The sequence below is a fragment of the Bos mutus genome, chromosome 7 (assembly GCF_027580195.1).
Source record: "Bos mutus isolate GX-2022 chromosome 7, NWIPB_WYAK_1.1, whole genome shotgun sequence".
Taxonomy (NCBI): Eukaryota; Metazoa; Chordata; class Mammalia; order Artiodactyla; family Bovidae; genus Bos; species Bos mutus.
This window is the reverse complement of record NC_091623.1, coordinates 82,929,319-82,945,956: the sequence shown is the minus strand read 5'-3', so window position 1 is coordinate 82,945,956 and position 16,638 is coordinate 82,929,319. Positions and strand designations below refer to the sequence as shown.

Here is a 16,638-nt window from a genome sequence, read left to right as displayed (position 1 = left end):
CAATTCTGCTGCAGGGCTCCTCCTATCCCTTCCCACCTTTCCCCCTCACCTGGCCCCCAGCATTCCTGCCATGCTCTAGTCTCAGCCTCACCAGCTAAACCTCCCCATCTCCCGAGCTCTCCTGGTGAGTCCCAGGCCCAGCAAAGACACACAACAGAGGACAGAGGACGAGGGTCAGACTTTATTGTGAGCAGGATGGTAGGGAGTGGGGCTCAGGCCCAGCACAGCGGCTCTGAGACTGTCGGCCAGACTACCTTCCTCTTGTGTGTGCAGATGGGGCATTGGTGAGGGGGATGTGCTTAAGGCTTCCATGTGGTCAGACCTGCAGTGACCTGACAACACTGGCTCCACACGGCAGGACGCTTGGCACGGCACACAGCCTGGGACCTTCCTGTGACCTTCCACAAAGGGCAGGGACCTGGCTCCAGCCCAGCCCAGCCCAGCAGCCTCAGAGATGGACCTGGGGCAGGAGCCTTCACCCCTGCCCTGTGAATACATCAGGACACCAACAGCCCAGGGGACCAGTGGGGTAGGAGGTGCAGCAGGAGCCTTACACAAACCTCATGAGGTCTGGGGTGCTCACGAGATGTTTAAACAAGAAAAGCAAAGCTCCTAAGGAACAGAATTCTACACAGAGAAAATCCTACTTCAGTTTTTAAAAAGGAGACAAAATGTGTAGTCTGAATGTACAACACGGTCTGCTTTCGCTGGGGGGTTTTCAGAGAGGGAAGAGCGTGGGGTTGTTCTCTGCGCTGCCTGTAGACTCATCCTGGTCCTGCGGGAAGAGGGGACTCGGACCAGCCCGGGAAGTGGGGACTCAGACAAGCCCGGGAGCAGCCCCCCGCCGCCCCCTGCCGTGCCCTCCCCTCCCCTTCACCTCTCAGCTGGAGTTCCTCTGGCGAACATTCTTGTCTTTGTCTTTGTCATTCAAGGGGTTCCCACTGCTTTTCCTAGGGGCAGAGGAGTCCTCAGGAAGACGAGACTGGGAGTCCCCACTCCTTCACCCCTGCACCCCCTCCCGGTGGATCGGGGTCCCAGCCCCTCCCCCACCCACCCACTCCCCAGCAGGGGACTTACAATGGAGCAGAGCCTATGTCTTCATCTGAGCAGAGCAGAGGCAGCCACATGCAAGAGAAGGGGCAGGCGTCAGGGGTTCCCCACACCAGACCCCTCACTGGGTGGCCCTGACCTACAGCACTCTGCCCTCAGCCGCCCCTGGGACAGGCACCCTCACATGGGCTGTCTAGGGTCTTGGTGGGTCTGGTACCCTGGAGCACCCCTGCAGGCAGGTGCCCGGCCCCGGATGCCCCACCAGGCAGCCCAGTGAGGAGGAGAGGAGAGGTCAGGTCTCATGGGCTGGAAGACTCCCTGCCAGGGAAGGGAGCGCATCCCCGCCGAGAGGCCCAGGGTCCCCCACCCAGGAGGGAGTGGAAGACTGTGGCACCGGCTCACCATCCAGGACCTCGTCTGGCTTCCGCTTCTTCTCGTAGATGAAGATGATGGTGACCAGCACAAGCACCTCGGCCACGATGCCCAGGAAGGGCCAGAGGGCAGCAAAGCGGTTGCGCACGCGCAACGTGATGGCTGCCTGGCTGGTGCCCTCCAAGTTGGTGCCGTTGCACACGTACTTGCCGGGGTCCTCCTTCAGGTCCACGTTGGGGATGTGCAGCTCTGTGCGGCTCTCTGAGGAGACCACGAAGAACTTGCTCTGGGTGCTGTTGGTGATGACCTGGTCCCCAGATTCGCTTTCCTTGTACCACAGCCAGTTGGTGACTGGCGGGAAGGAGTCCGATTTGCAGACCAGGATCACAGTCTCCCCCTCCGTGGCGTGCTCTGACTTCTTCACGGCCTTGATGCTGGGGGGTCCTGCGGGGAAGAGGGCAGTCTGGAGCCTGACCCCCAGCCAGAGATGGTGGTGGAGCTGCCCTGCCCCAGCCCCCAAGGTGGGATCTGCGCCTGCCCCCACTCCCCTTGGAGCCTACCCTTCACTTCCAGATCGGTGCGGCCCGCGTGCTCCGGAAGGAAGATGCAGGAGTACTGGCCTGAGCGGTCTTCTGAGTCCACCCTGCAAGCGGATGCAGGGAGCAGGGTGAAGTGGGCAGGTTCCCGGGGAGGAGGGACCACACCCAGGAGCCCCGGCCTGGCTGCAGTCCAAGCCCATGGCAGCTTCTGGAGCTGCTCCCTGTGGGTCGCAGGGCCCAGAGAGCCAGGAGTGGGGTAACCCAATCCACAGGAAGCAGGAAGGTTCTTGAAGGTGGTGGAGTCTGGCAGCCCGGGAACTTCCCTGGATCCTGGGCCTCAGCCATCTCCACACCCATCTGTATGGTGGCCCCACTTACTCATACTCCGTCTTCAGGTCAGGCAGGGCGTCCTCCTTCAGCACCTTGCCCCCCTTCACCCAGCGGTGGCCCACAATCTCAGTGGCACTGTGATTCAAGGCACAGGTGAGTCGTGTTTTGGAGCCATCATTGTCTATGTTCGTCCAGATCCTGCTCCCTACGGAGCCAAGGAGAGATGTGAAAGGCATCAGGAAAATCCATCCGTCAGGAGAACCCATGGTGTCAGTCTGCCATGGGCCCCAGCCCCCTCCACAGGGGAAGGGAGGCCAGGGCTAGTCCCCAGAGTCCAGAAGCACAAGGGCTTTGGAAGGTCCTCCCCTGGGATCTGGGGCGGGACTCTGGGAGAATGGTCTTCACTGGCCGGGCCGCAGGTCTGGGGGGAGCAGCAGCACCCACCTCATGCCAGAATAAGGACCAGGACAGTGAGTGCTGGGTCTGCCCCCTCTGGACGGCCTGGTATACTCCCCCCTCCCCCAACCAAGGCAAGGCCACCATGAGGGTCAGGTGTGCTCAGGCCATGGTGCTGCAGCAGCCCAGCTGGATGTGCCTGCCTTCCAGGAGGCCACACCTGCCACCAAGCCTCCATGCAGAGTGTCCTGCCTGGACACTGGGGCGATGCCCAGCAGCCATTCCACTTCGTTTCCAGCCAGGCAAACCTCCCCATTTGTTACGACCTTCTCTTTAGGAACCAAAATGCGAAGCCACTTAGAACCAGATGGTCAGAAGCAGGTGGATGGTTCTGGAGAGGGGAACTGGGCTTGAGCTAGGGAAGGTCCCTCTGCAGTGACCAAGGCAGGACACTCCAGACCTCCAGGCATTCAGGGAGGAGCCAGGAGGCAGACCAGAAGAGAACCCCTCTTGGGGGTCGGGCTGTGCCTCCAGGTGCTGACCTTCAGCCATGTCCACACCACAGCCCTTTCCCAGCACTGGGAGCAGGCGTCCCGGGGACACTCCCGTCAGCCCCCTGGGATCCGTGGCTGAACAGGGCTCTCACTGTGCCTGGGGACAGTGGACTTTGTAATAAAGCTGGCTGCCAGGTCATCCACCAGGAGGTGTCTGTTTCTCTGGAACCATCACCCACACACACACCCCCGAGGTGTCCCTTGGGGAAGGCCATACTCCCAGGGTGGATGCGCAGAATAAGCCAGCCCAGGGGTCTCTGGCATAAAGCACAGCCCAGGGCTGCACTGGGACAGCTCAGCCAGCCAGAAAGCAGCCCAGGCCGCCATCCGGACTCCTGCTTCCTCAATGGGGTCACAGTGCCATCTGACAGCACAGACAAAGCATTAGAAGCTGGTGGAGTGATTGGAGATGGTGAAAACTCCAACTGATGCCCAATACCCCAACCAGGGGCCATCCTAAGAGCACAACCTGCTCAGCCCCCACTCCCCACTTCTGTCAACACTGACTCCCAGCCACCCAGGAGACTGGGTGGAACGAAGTGGAATGGCTGCTGGGCATCGCCCCAGTGTCCAGGCTTGAGGCTTGAATCCCAGGACAGACTTCACAGCTGGGCTGCCTTCGGCTTTAGGTCCTGGGTGGGCTGGCCGCAGGCTGATCCAGACCCCAGCTCTAGTTCTGGTTCGGGGGACACCAGCTTCCTTCAGGTGGAGGAGGGAGACCCAAGGGAGCCCGTGGACAAGACACTGGACGGCCCGGTGGGGTCTCTTTCTGAGCGCCAGTCCTCACTGCCCCACCTCCAACCACCTGCTGGCTTTCTTTAAAAGAGGACAGGGTGTTTCAGAATACAGGCCAGCAGGGCTTGAAGCAAAGGAGGCCCCTTGGCAGCTCTGGGTGCCCTTGCCCCGGGACTCTCCCACAGCAGCACCTGCACATGTGCGCACACAGATTGTGTAGGAGAATGCGCCTGGAAGGCCACAAGGCCCAGGGACAGGCCCACCTTCAAGTCTAACCACCCAGGGCAGCCCACAGGCAACTCAGCCCCCAGGCTAGGTGGTGACAGGAACAGGGGTGTGAGGCTGGATACCACCTCTGCGCCACTTTCGAAGGCTTGCCTCCAGTCACCCGTTTCTCTGTCAAGATTTCCCAAGATTGCAAAACCAGCAGCTCTGTGCAGAGCTGGGAGGTGAGTCAGGGCAGGAAGTGAGGCTGGCAGTCCCCATTCTCCCAGAGAAGGCCCTCGGACTCAAGGGTGCTAGGAAGGAGCTCAGGCAGGTATTATACAGGCCCCACCCTGCCTCCTGAGTGAGAAAAGAAGTGCCCTAGGCCACCTCCAGGTGGCAGCAAGGTGAGGCCTCAGCTTTCAGAGGGGCAGAGGCAGGGCCCCAGCCTCACCCAGGGCGTCTACAGGAGCCAGTGGGGCCAGAATCAACCAGGAGAGTCTCCCCAGCTGAGGCCCTGCAGGCCAACACCCCAAGCTTGGTCAGAGGGCTGCACACAGCAAGGGAGTCATCCTACCCCCTCGAGTGATCTGCCCCATCCCGGTTGCCCATCAGCAGGGCTGGGTCCCTCCTGTGCGTGTGTGTGTGTGGGGTGCAGTGGATGCAGCCACCCAAGGCCACCACGAAGGATGTGACACCTGCGACACTGACAGTCACCAGGACAGGGCCACGAGGAAGGACGCCTCCCAGTGCCCCTCAGGAAGCACTGACGGGAAAAGCAAGCCTGACCCCCAGCCAGTCCAGCACCAGGAGGCCCGGGCAGCACCCCCAGGACTCACAGGGACCCCGGCAAGAAGCAGCAGAGCCCAGGAAGGGAGGGCGCCTGACCCTCCTCCTTTCCTGGCCATGTGACTGCAACCCACGTTCTCAAGTAAAGTCACCTTCATCTAAAAACAGCCACCCCTCCTCCGTGCCCACTCAGCAGCCGGGCCGGGCGCAGGGCCAGGCAGGCCTTGGTACACAGCCCAGAGGGAGCTCCTGGGACGAGGCAGACAGGAGACCACCTCTGGAAGGCCAGCCTGGGCTGCTCACCCCTCCACTGTGCTGGCGAGGGGCCAGTCCTTCGCTCAAGACCCAGACAGGGACCAGCGAGCAAGCCCCTGCCTGCCCACCAGCTGTGCCAGGACCAGGGGACCCTGCACATCTGGACGGCAGGTCCCTCCCAGCAGGAACACTGTCCTGGGGCCTCAGGTGACAGAAGGGCCGAAGAGGCCCCTGAGGCAAGTTTCTGGCTGACCTGGCCAGGAGAGGCAAAGACTTCCACGAACGCCCTCACCCCGGGCAGAAAAAGGACATGGGACCCAGACTTTTCGGTCTCTGCCAGAGTCCCTGGAAAAGGTGGAAAGTGAAAACGGAGGATGAGGCAGACACTGCCCCAGGACTGACCAGTCCTGACCACCCCACCCCCCACCCAGTACACGTGTGTGTGTGTGTGCGTGCGCACGAGCACGCGAGCAGTCCACAGGGAAGGGTGATGGACCGCCGGAGGAATGGCCCTCTACAGAGGGCCACAAAGGGCCTCCTGCCCCACTGGCCAGCGAGGCCTGCACCTGGAGGGCGCTAGCTGCCAGGGCCTCACCCAGAGGTGGTCAATAAAGGGCCACTTTGATTATAAGGAAGAGGAAAGAGGTGGACTGAGATCTTGGATCTTAAAGTGGGTCAGGAGCAACCAGGGGAAGCTTCCCCAAAATGCAGACCCTTCCACACCCTAAGGCAGCTGGCGCCCTGCTCAGAGCCCACCTGTTCCCGCCTCCCCTGGGAAAGAGACCCAGACCCTGTTGGTTTGCACTTTGTTCTCCGTGTGCCGGTCAGTATAAATCGTTAACCCAGAACCAACTGTGAAGCCTCGATCCACACAAGAAAAAAAAAAAAAATCTGTCTTTCAGGCAAAGAGTCTGTGGGGTTTTCTCCAGGAAAGGCATGCCTTAATGTATTTTCAGGCGAGCATTCTCTAAATCCGACCTGCCCACCAAACAGGCTGCCTCTACCTTAAGGAAGCTTGGCAAACAGAGCCTCGTGTTGAAGAGTCTGTAAAAAACAGACGTCTGGGCCCCCCACACTTCCTGCTCTGAGTCGGGTGGCTCACGGTGACCTTGGAACACCTCCCCTCCCGGCCGGTGCCTCCACTCCTATCCCGATAAAAATAGGAGGGTGGACCATCGCCACCTCCTCCTGGGCCCTGAAATCGGACAAAACTGGAGGAGGTGGAGTGTCGGCCTCCTCACAAAGGTTTAAGTGTTTCGGCGACCCCAGGGGTTGAGTGCACGATCAGAGAGACATGGGACCTAAATCCTGGCAAGAATGCGACAATCCCTCCGGCCGAAAAGCCGGCCCGCCTCAGGGGCCGTCACGTGCCGGGGAGCCGCAGGTCCCCTTGGGGACAAAAGCCCACCCACCTCCCGGATGACAGCCAGTGTCTGGGCGCCAGGGGTTCCCCTGCGCCCTACGCTCCAGCTCTCCGAGCTGGGAAGGCTCTTCATAAGATGCCTCGCGCAGATCTGCTTCAGCCCGGAGTCTCCCTCCCCACCCCCTCCCCGGGCCTGGGTCTCCCTCCACAAGCCGGGTTCTACTCCCCTGGGGTCTCCCACCCTCCCCCAAGCGGGGTCTCCCTCCCGGGTCCGAGGTTCCTCTCCCGCCCGGGCCGGGGTCTCCCTCGCCAGGCCGTGGGTCCCCCTCTCGCAGAGGCCAGGATCTCCCCTTGAGCTGAAGGCGAGCTGCTCCCTGCCAGCTCGGACCACCGACAGGCTTCGCGCCCCCACCCCAAGGTCCTGACCTGCCCCGAAGCCACCCTGGGCACTCAGCAGCACGAGCCCCAACACCGCGATCTGACCGGCCGCCATATCCCGCCGTCCAGCCGTCCCCGCGCAACCGCTGCCCGCGGCACTATAAGAACCCGACAGTCGCCGGGCGCGCGCACGCAGGCAGCGTTGCGGGCGGGGCGCGTGCACGGTGAGTCGCCTACCACCTGCGCACGCGCACGGACGCATGTACGCACACTCCAGCCCCGGCCGACTCATTCGTTCTAAGGAAGCCGAGTGGGCGGAGCCGTGTAATCACCCGGGTGAGCTACGCCCTGTGTCCAGGGGCGTGGTTACGTTGCTAAGAAACGGGGCGGGGCCTGGCAGGCTGGGCCGGGAGTCTCACCTCTTTCTGGCTTGATTTACGCTCCAAGTAGTTAAAATGCTCAATTTCTGTGTACTTTGCCCCAGTGCAAAAAACTAAAAAAAGCAGCGACGGAGGCGATGAGGATCACTGTGAACAGGTAGGCTATGTCCCCTGGGGTGAGATTGCCAGATTTAGCAAATACAAATAGCCCGACAGCAGTTACATTTGAATTCCAGGTGAAGGATGAGTAATTTCGTAGTGTAGGTGTTCAGTGCAGTGTATGCACACTGCTTTGCAAGGAAAGTATCATCATTTGTCCGAATTGAACGTAACTAGTCGTCCTGTATTTGGCTGGACTGCATACCCTGAGATGCCCGTGTTTTACAACAAATACTTTGCAAAATGACACACACAAAAAACAGGGTATATAGTATATAGTCTTTGTGGCCTTGGATTAGGTAATTTCTTATGAATGTCACCAAAAGCACGAGCAAAAACAACAAAAAATTAGATATATTGGAATTCATCAAAATTAAAACTTTGGGGGACTTTCCTGGTGGTCCAGTGGTTAAGACTCCGTGCATGGGCTCTAGGGCACGCTGGCTTCAGTATTTGCAGCTCTTGGGCTCTAGAGCACAGGCTCAGTGGTTGTGGTGCAGGGTTTTGTTGCCCTGAGACATGTGGGATTTTCCTGGATAAGGGATCAGGATCAAACCCATTTCTCCTGCACCCGTAGGTAGATTCTTTACCACTGAGCCACATCAGGAAAGCCCTTAAAAACTTTTCTGTTTCAAAGTAGAAAGTGAAAAGACAATCCACCTGATGGAAGGAAATACTGGTAAAGCATATATGTGATAAGGGATTTGTACCTAGAATATATAAAGAACACTTACAACTCAACTTTTTTTTAACTCAACTTTTTAAAAAGTTTAAATGAAGACAGATAACCCAATTACAAAATAAAGGATCTGAAAACATAGCTTTCAAAAAAAGACACCTAAATAGACAACATAAACACATGAGAAGGTGCTCAGGGGCGGGCAAGTGGAAACCACAGTGAGACACCACTTCACAGCCACTATAAGGTCAGGAAATAATGAGATAGGGAAAGTGGAGCCCTGTGCAGGGCTGATGAGGAGGTGGAACGAACTGTGCTTCCATTCCTCAAAAGGAGATGAAGTGATAACTTAACCCAGCAATGCCAGTCCTAGGTGTGTGCCCAGGAGAACTGAAAACTCGCTACCACGTGGAGGGACCCTGAGAACACGATGCTCAGTAAGAGAAGCAGACACAGAAGGACACACAGGGTGTGATACCACTGAAGGGAAATGTCCAGAACAGGCCGATCCACAGACAGGGAGCAGGTTCCTGGTTGTCAGGGGCTAGGGGAGGAGATGGGAAGTGACTGCTGGTGGGGACGGGGCTTCCTTGTGGAGTGATGGATAGTTCTGGAATTAATTGCGGTAAAGTGTGCTCAACTCTGAATGTACCAAAACCCTTTATGCTCGAATGGGTGAATTGTATGGTAAGTGAATCATCTCAATTAAAAAATGGGGTGATGTGGATCAGGAGGCCTCTTGGAGGTGATGATGTTGGAGGTGACCCATGAATGAGGAGGGGGCAGCAGCCAGGGAAGGGCTGAGCTGTGAGTCTCGGGGCAGCCTTGTGCGGGGAAGTGATGGTGGGTAGCTGGCTGGGGCCGAAGGAGGTGGGGGTGGTCAGCTGACAGAGCCTGGGCTGGAAGGGCGTGGTAGAGGAGCCTGGACTTGCTGATATGGAGGCGGTGAGGGAGGGGAGCCGAGGACCCTTCCTGCGGCCAGCAGGGCTGGGGCCTGGGACTGGCAGGCTCAGCGAGCCCGCAGGGAGCAGTATGGAGATGGACGTGCTGGATGAAAGAGGCAGGCTGCCAGCTGGCCTCAAAGCACCTCCAGGCCCCTACAGAACTCTGGGCCCCCTGCCCACCCGGAGTGGGGCTGGGGAGATCTCCGGGCTGCCAGGAAGGCTCTGTGTTAATCGAACAAAGCAGCGGCTCCCTGCAGACCTGGCTGTCCTGCACCCACCGGACCCCCTCTTTGCCAGTTCAGGATGGTGGTCCCTGTCCCCTTTTGCTTCCAAGAAGAGTTTTTTCAGGATCACCCCGGAAAAGGTGGCCAGATTTAGCAAATAAAAACAGAGGACTCCGAGTTACACTGGAATTTCAGATCTTCCAAAAATCACGAATTATTCAGTATAAGTATATCCCACGCACTGTCTGGTTTATACTTATATTAAAAACGATCTGTTGTCTGTCAGAAGTTCAGATTTCACTGCAGCCCTGTATTCCATGGGCCCTTTGTGATGCCGGACCTCGGAAGCTGTAAGGGCAGAGAGCAGTAGCTGGAGACCTAACCGCTGGACCACAGGGGCCAGCAGTGCGGGGCTGGGTTCTGAGTCCTTGCCTGCCTGACCAGGACGCAAAAGGTAAAGAGTAAAGTCCAAAGTTCATTGAAAATAAAAGTCCCTGTGGAAAGATGCAGGGGCAAATTCAGAGAGAGAGTCATTCCTTTGGGAAGTATTTAATTCCTTTATGAGTAGTGTTAATCTCTCAGTCATGTCCAACTCTTTGCGACCCCAAAGAATGTAGCCCACCAGGCTCCTCTATCCGTGGGATTTCCTGGGGAAGAATACTGGAGTGGGTTGCTATTTCCTCCTCCACGGAATCTTCCTGACCCAGGGATTGAACCTGGGTCTCCTGCATTGCAGGCAGATTCTTTACTGACTGAGTCAGGGAAGGGTGCAGTTTTCCAGGTCTTTGTCTTCTTTTTGGCCAATTGTATTGTTTTGACCCCCTGGCTAATTTGCCTCTGGACCCTCCCCTGGGTGCACAGGCACCCCTCAGTTAAGATGGATCTCATAGCAGAGGCTCATGGGAGGGGGTAACAGGACTCCAATACTTTGGCCACCTGATGAGAAGAGATGACCAATTGGAAAAGACCCTGAAGCTGGGAAAGATTGAGGGCAAAAGGAGTACAGGACAGCAGAGGATGAGATGGTTAGATAGCATCACCGACTCAATGGACATGAACTTGAGCACTCCAGAAGACAGTAAAGAACGGGAAGCCTGGTGTGCTGCATGGGGTGGCATGGGGTTGCAAAGAGTTGGACACGACTTAGCGACTGAACAACAAACTACTCATTATGGGCTGGCGTCCCCTACCTTTCTGACCCCATGAAGGTTTCGCCCATGTCTAGTGTCTTCTTTGCTCCAAGGATGGGAAGTGTGTGACCTCCTGACCCTTTATTAATAACAGCCTAGCCCCAATCTGTTCCTGCCATAAAAATGCCCGCTATCTGGTTATTTACCCCATCCCTGTTGCTGTGTGTATGTTTTTTAATTTTCATTTATTACTTTTGGCTTCACTGGGTCGTCATCGCTGCTTGGGCTTTCTCTAGTTGTGTGGAGTGGCGGCTACTCTCAAGTTGTGCTGCACGAGCTTCTCATTGCAGTTGCTTTTATTGTGGAGCATGGGCTCCAGAGCACATGGGCTTCAATAGTTACGGTGCATGGGCTTAGTCACTCTGAGGTATGTGGGATCTTCCCAGACCAGGGATTGAACCCCTGTCTCCTGCACCGGCAGACAGATTCTTTACCACTGAGTCACCAGGGAAGCCCTCCATTAGTTGGTTTTTATGGAAAGGAGTCAGTCATGAATATGTTGTCCTGGAGCCCGTTTGTCTCCTGCTTCAGGAAATGTAATCAGGGGGCTGGTGATGCATGGACTCCTGGAGCTCATCTCCTTACCCCGGGATGTGTGAACAGAAGGCCAGCTGTAAATACCTAGCTTGGGGCCCGTCTGTCTCCTGCCTCACTCTGACCCCATCTGTCAAAGCAGCCGGTCTGGTCACCCTCTGTAACTAACTCCCCTGGCCCCCTGGTCACTCTCTGCCCTCGTGGGCACCTCGTGCTCCTCGCTGGCCGTGCGTGCAGGCAGGGCCAGGCAGCCTGGCCTGGGCTTGCTGCCATGCTCTGGTCGGCACTCAGCCGGTGCCCCTAACTGGCCATGGGAGGGTTAGATCCTCCCTGGATCCCCATTCTTCCCTGGCCTCTGGAGGCCTGAGGGCACACTGGGAGGGGCCCAGAGACCCACAAACAGAAGGACAAGGGGAGCAGCCCCCCACCTCTGCAGTGTGCACAGACAGGCCTCCGCTACCTTCAGCCAGATAGAGAGAAGCTAGCGCCAAACCCCGCCCTGGGGCCTGGCCGTACTGACCCTCGGGCCTTGTAGCCCTCACCTCCCCCACGGCTTGGCTCCAGCCTCGCTGGCCCTGCTCCCGCCCTGAGTTCTGCCTGGGCAGTGTCTGCTGCCGCCAGGCATGCCTTCCCAGGTCACTGCCTCGCTCCTTCCCACGTCGCCCTGGCCGCTCCCAGAGTTCTGGCCCTGGGCCCCCCAACTTGGGACCCCAGCCTCTGTCCAGTTTGCTTTGTTTGCAGTTTGGTTTGTTTGCTTTCTACTTTTTCCTACAAAACCTTTCAAACTCACAGATAAGGGGAGAGAAAGCAGGATGAGTTATCATTTATCACACCCATCTCTCTGTCCAGCTTAAGGATTTATGTGCATTTTTCTGTGAGGGTGGGGTTTGAAATCCAACCCTCCCTCTGCTGGGGTGTGGATTTTATCCTCAGGGTACTCAGGAGCCCTGGGAGGGACGTGTCCTGCTGTTAGACTGATCTGGGGCTGGGTATGGGCAGGTTAGGAGTGGAATTTAGGGAGGACAGGATGGTACAGTGGGTTCAGTGGTTGCTTCCAGACCTGAGAATGGGGCCTTATTTGAAAAACATCTTTGCGGATGTAACTGTTAATTAAAGGTCTTCACATAAGGTCATTCTGGGTTAGAGTGGCCCTGCATCCAATGACCAGTGTCCTTGAGGAGACAGAAGAAGAAGGGCTTCCCTGGGGGTCCAGTGGATAAGAGTCCGCCTGCCAATGAGGAGATACAGGTTCAATCCCTGGTCTGGGAATATTCCACATGCCTCAGAGCAACTAAGCCCATGTGCCTAGAGCCTGTGTTCTGCAGCAAGAGAATCCACCTCAACCAGAGAGTAGCCCCTACTCGATGCAACTAGAGAAAGCCTATGTAAAGCAGTGAAGACCCAGTAAGGCCAAAAATAAAAGTAAATAAATAAATCTTAAAAAAAAAAAAAAGGAAAGGCCATGTGAAGATGGAGGGACAGGCTGGGGTGATGTGGCCACAAGCCCAGGATGCCTGGAGCCCCCAGGAGCTAGAAGAGGCAGAAAGGACCCTCCCAAGAGCATGGTTTCTGCTGTGTGAATGGCCTAATTGGTCATGCTTTGTCTGAGCAGCTCCAGGAGCTGGTACAGGGGGTCCGGTGGTTGATCCCTCTGGCGCTGGGGTTGACTCAAGTGTGCCATGGGCTGCCCAGTTTGGGGGAACACCAGGCTGGGAGCCTGGGAGGCTCCCTGCAGGAGTGAGTCCTGGCCCTGGACACGCCCCACAAGCCAGCCTGGCTCTGGCTTTAAGGTCGGTGTGTGTGGGAGGAGGGGGACACATGAAGGGGAGGTTTATAGGCACCGCCGTCCTCTCACCTCTGTCGTCCCTGGAAAAGTGACAGAGGACAACCCCAAATGAACCCGGGGTTGTGATGGGGTGGCCCGGGGCTAGTGATCTTTCCTAGGGGGCAAGTCCCATGGGTGAAGCAGGACAAAGCAAAAATGAAAGCTTCTGAGAGTGAGAGTGGGTCCAGCCTCCCCAGCCAAGATTGCAGGTAATTCAGACTCTTGTCCTACACAGTCATGGCTTGCCCTGTCCTGACCACCTGGGAGGCTGTTGTCAACGAAAGACCTCCCCGGGCCGCAAGGGGGCCGAGCTTCAAGGTGTGCTGGTGTTTCCAGGTTTCCTCGGCCTGTTTGCTGATATGTCATCCTGAAATAAGGAGAGGGGTCTTTGTTTCTCAGGTTTGTTTTGCGACGTCCTCAAAAGGCAGAGGAGTCTGGGGACAGCAACCCCTGCACTCCCCACCCCCAGCTACCTGGATTCCCAGTCAAGACTTTGGCCACGTTTGCCTCCCCCACCCCTGCTTCTGTCTCTCCCTCCCTGTCTCTCTATCTGTCTCTCCATCTCTCCCTGTCTCTCTGTCTCTTTATCTTTCTTTGTCTATCTCTCCATCTCTGTGTCTCTATTTCTGTCTCTCCCTCCCTGTCTGCTGTCTCTTCACTCTCTTTTTTCTGTCTGTGCCCCATCTCTCTGTCTCTGTGTCTCTCACATTTTCCCTGCAGAACCATTTTGGAGTAAGGACAGGCACCAGCTTCACCCTAGGAACAAAGCAGGGGCCTGGGGTCCATAGGCCCCTCTGAGGTCCGTGTGGGATCCTCCCTGCAGTCTAGTACCCCAAAGACTGACCTCAGCCTTCCTTCATGGCAGTTGTTCCCAGCTCCAGGGCCAGCCGGGGCCTGACTGTGTCGAGCTGCCCTGTTGCCATCTGGGCCCAGGTTCTGGGACAGATACAGCTGCTGCTCCAAGGGCTGGGTGTGGGGCTTGTTTGTGGGGCTTGTTTCAGGAAAGTCTTTCTCTGCAGGGTCCCTCCCCCCACCCCAGCTGTCCAGCTGAGAACAGAGCCCCTGGTCTAGCCCTCTGCCCACCTGGCAGTGGTGCCTCAGTCCCCCAGCGCCTCCTGCTGCAGCTGCCTCACCCCCTCTCCCAACCCTTGAAACCCCTGGGCTCCCATCACTGGGGGTGGGGTAGGGCCTAGCTGCACGGGAAGGAACCTCTGTGGAGACAGATAAGCTTCCTCCCACCAGGGTGCTGGGCTTCCAAACACTACCCACCTCCACTGATCTCCGTCCTGCTGGAGTCACTCCAAGTCCCTGCCCAGGACAATGGAGATCCCTAAAACCACAGCTCCCGTGGCCCTGGTGGGGGTGCGGTGCTGAAATTCCTCTGTCAACTACAAAATGTAGTCACCACCTGAAAATAGAGAGTTGTGTTATTTTATTTGGTGCAAATGTTAGGACTTCAAGCCAGGGAGGTAGCGTCTCAGGTAGCATGGAGGAGGCCAGGGAAGGAGTCAGGATTATAGGAGTTTGCCACAATGGGGGCAGGCAGTCAGCACCTCAAAGGATTACTGTTAATTAAGGAAAATCAGATACCTCAAGGAATTTAATGCTCGCTCTTCTCCATATGAGAAGATGCAAGAGTCTGGGATTATTGACATCATTCCTTTCATGCATCTCAGCTACCTGGGGGCAGCATCCTGTCCTTTTGATTTCTCACATGCCCCCTCCTGCAGCTCCTCAGCAGTCACCAAAGGGGCTGGCGGCATCTCCTGGATCTGAGTCGCAGGCCTTGTTTCCCTTTTGGGAACCTCGTTCACATTTGGAGGTCCGAAATCACTGAGGGATATTACATCCTTGGTTGTTGATGCCTCAGGCCAACTGCAGGATAGTGGTGGCCAGACGGAGCAGCCACGGACCCACAGCAGCCAAGGGTACAGGGACAGCCCATGTGTCCATGGATGGATAAATGGGACAGATAGCACGTGGTCCCTCCACACCCCGGAGCATCCCTCAGCCCTGAAAGAGAAGCCCTGACACTTGCTACCACGTGGACGGACCCTGAGAACATGATGCTCAGTGAGAGAAGCAGACACAGAAGGGCATGCAGGGTGTGATTCCACTGATGGGAAACATCCAGAACAGGCAGGGACCATGCACAGGGCCATTCGTGTCGGCCCAGGAGGTGGGAATGTCGCTATTCTCTGCAGGGGCTTCAGCTTTTCTGCAGGCTAGAGAATGCACACAGGAAAGGCTGGTGCGTCCTATGGGCTCAGGCTCTTGGCCCTCTCCCTCTACAGGTGGGCAAGCATGGCATTCATCTTGCAAAGTCCCAAACCTTTGAAGACAATCGACATCCATCCATCCATATTGGGGCTCCCCCACCCTGGACTGCTGATATGGGGGGGTCACCCTCTGTGGGATGTCCTGGGTATTGCAGGGTGTGGAGCCACACCACCTGCTCAATGCCAGATTTCCAAGTCCTGGGGACCACAGATGTCTCTGGGGCAGAATCACCCCCAGTGAGACCCCCTGGTCTATGGGAGAGAATAGATGTGAGGGGGTGCGTGATGGAACCCCCATGGAATGGCATGGATGGCCCACTTCTCCCTCCGCCCCACACTTGGCCAGGTGGGAGCACTGCCACACTCAGTGTTGAGGGGAGGACTAGACACAGCCCAGAAACCTTGGGGGGTACAGCAGACAGGACCCACCTCAGGAATGGGAACCTGGAGGTAGGAACCTTGCTGGGGTGGAGGCTTGGGGGATCCTGTTGTGTTGACCTGGGCACTGAGTACAGTGGTGTTTTGTTTGCCTGGGGTATTTGTCAAGCATCCAGCAATCCTCCAATGCCCAGAGGACACCATCATGCAGTTTTAATTCAGTTCTGACCCTCTCTGCCTGGAGTCAGTGCAGAACCCACAGCTTAAGGGCTCAGTCCACAACCCTGTCCCCTTCTCATACCAGTCCCGAGTCCTCTGTGACCCCTGAACTTCTTACCGTCCAACTAGCTGTGTGTCATGGTTCCTGCCACCCCTCTCCCTGGGTCTGACCAATTTGTTACAGCAAACAAATGGGACCTAATTTAACTTAAAAGCTTTTGCACAGCAAAGGAAACTACCAACAAAACAAAAAGAGAGCCCACAGGATGGGAGAAAATATTTGCAGATGAAGTGACCCACAGGGATTAGTCTCCAAAATATACAAACAGCTCATGAAGCTCAGTATCAAGAAAAAAAAAAAAACTAATCAAAAAAACAAGAAGACCTAAACAGACATTTCTCCAAAGAAGACAGACAGATGGTCAATAGGTACATGAAAAGATGCTCAACATTACTAATTATCAGAGAAATGTAAATCAAAACTACAGTGAAATATCACCTCACACCAGTCAGAATGACCATTGTTAAAATATCTAAGAATTACAAATGCTGGAGAGGGTGTGGAGAAAAGGGAACCCTTTGTCCCAGAGTTTTAGGTACAAAGGGCTTCTAGCCTGGTCCCTCCTGTCCTGGATGTGAACTCAGGTGGTTGAAAGAGGCTCATTAGGAGGGTTTTAGGAGCCGTGTGCCAGGACAGGATTCAGCAGTTTGGTTTGTGGAAAATCACCAGCTGTTGTGACCTGGGTGTGTTCTGTATATAGGTGACACCTCCATAAACAGTTAAAGGTTAACAAGGCACTTGCCCCTGCAGACCCATCAATCTTGGGTTGGGTTATCCAGTCCTGAGAGAAACATCAGAGAA

At 56.4% G+C, this 16,638-nt stretch overlaps 1 protein-coding gene across 1 annotated transcript; it reads right to left on the bottom strand.

Annotated features, from left to right (window-relative positions):
• Positions 1 to 161: 161 nt before the first annotated feature.
• BSG (basigin (Ok blood group)) lies at positions 162 to 7,265 on the bottom strand. The gene is made up of 7 exons (XM_005892730.3): positions 7,014 to 7,265; positions 2,340 to 2,496; positions 1,983 to 2,065; positions 1,453 to 1,866; positions 1,078 to 1,102; positions 878 to 950; positions 162 to 775 (listed from the first exon to the last, which is right to left on the bottom strand). The coding sequence occupies exons 1-6, from the start codon at positions 7,255 to 7,257 to the stop codon at positions 881 to 883; spliced, it is 993 nt and encodes a 330-aa protein (XP_005892792.3). The 5' UTR covers positions 7,258 to 7,265; the 3' UTR covers positions 162 to 775; positions 878 to 880.
• Positions 7,266 to 16,638: the final 9,373 nt, after the last annotated feature.

Bases quoted from the DNA above. Each gene is read 5' to 3' on its own strand.
- BSG (XM_005892730.3), bottom strand. From the start codon at position 7,257: ATGAGTCGGCCGGGGCTGGAGTGTGCGTACATGCGTCCGTGCGCGTGC. The intron at 2,066-2,339 runs GTAAGTGGGGCC...ATCCGCTTGCAG, and splicing joins GACCTGAAGACGGAGTATGA to GGTGGACTCAGAAGACCGCT. The intron at 1,867-1,982 runs GTAGGCTCCAAG...TCTTCCCCGCAG, and splicing joins CACCGATCTGGAAGTGAAGG to GACCCCCCAGCATCAAGGCC.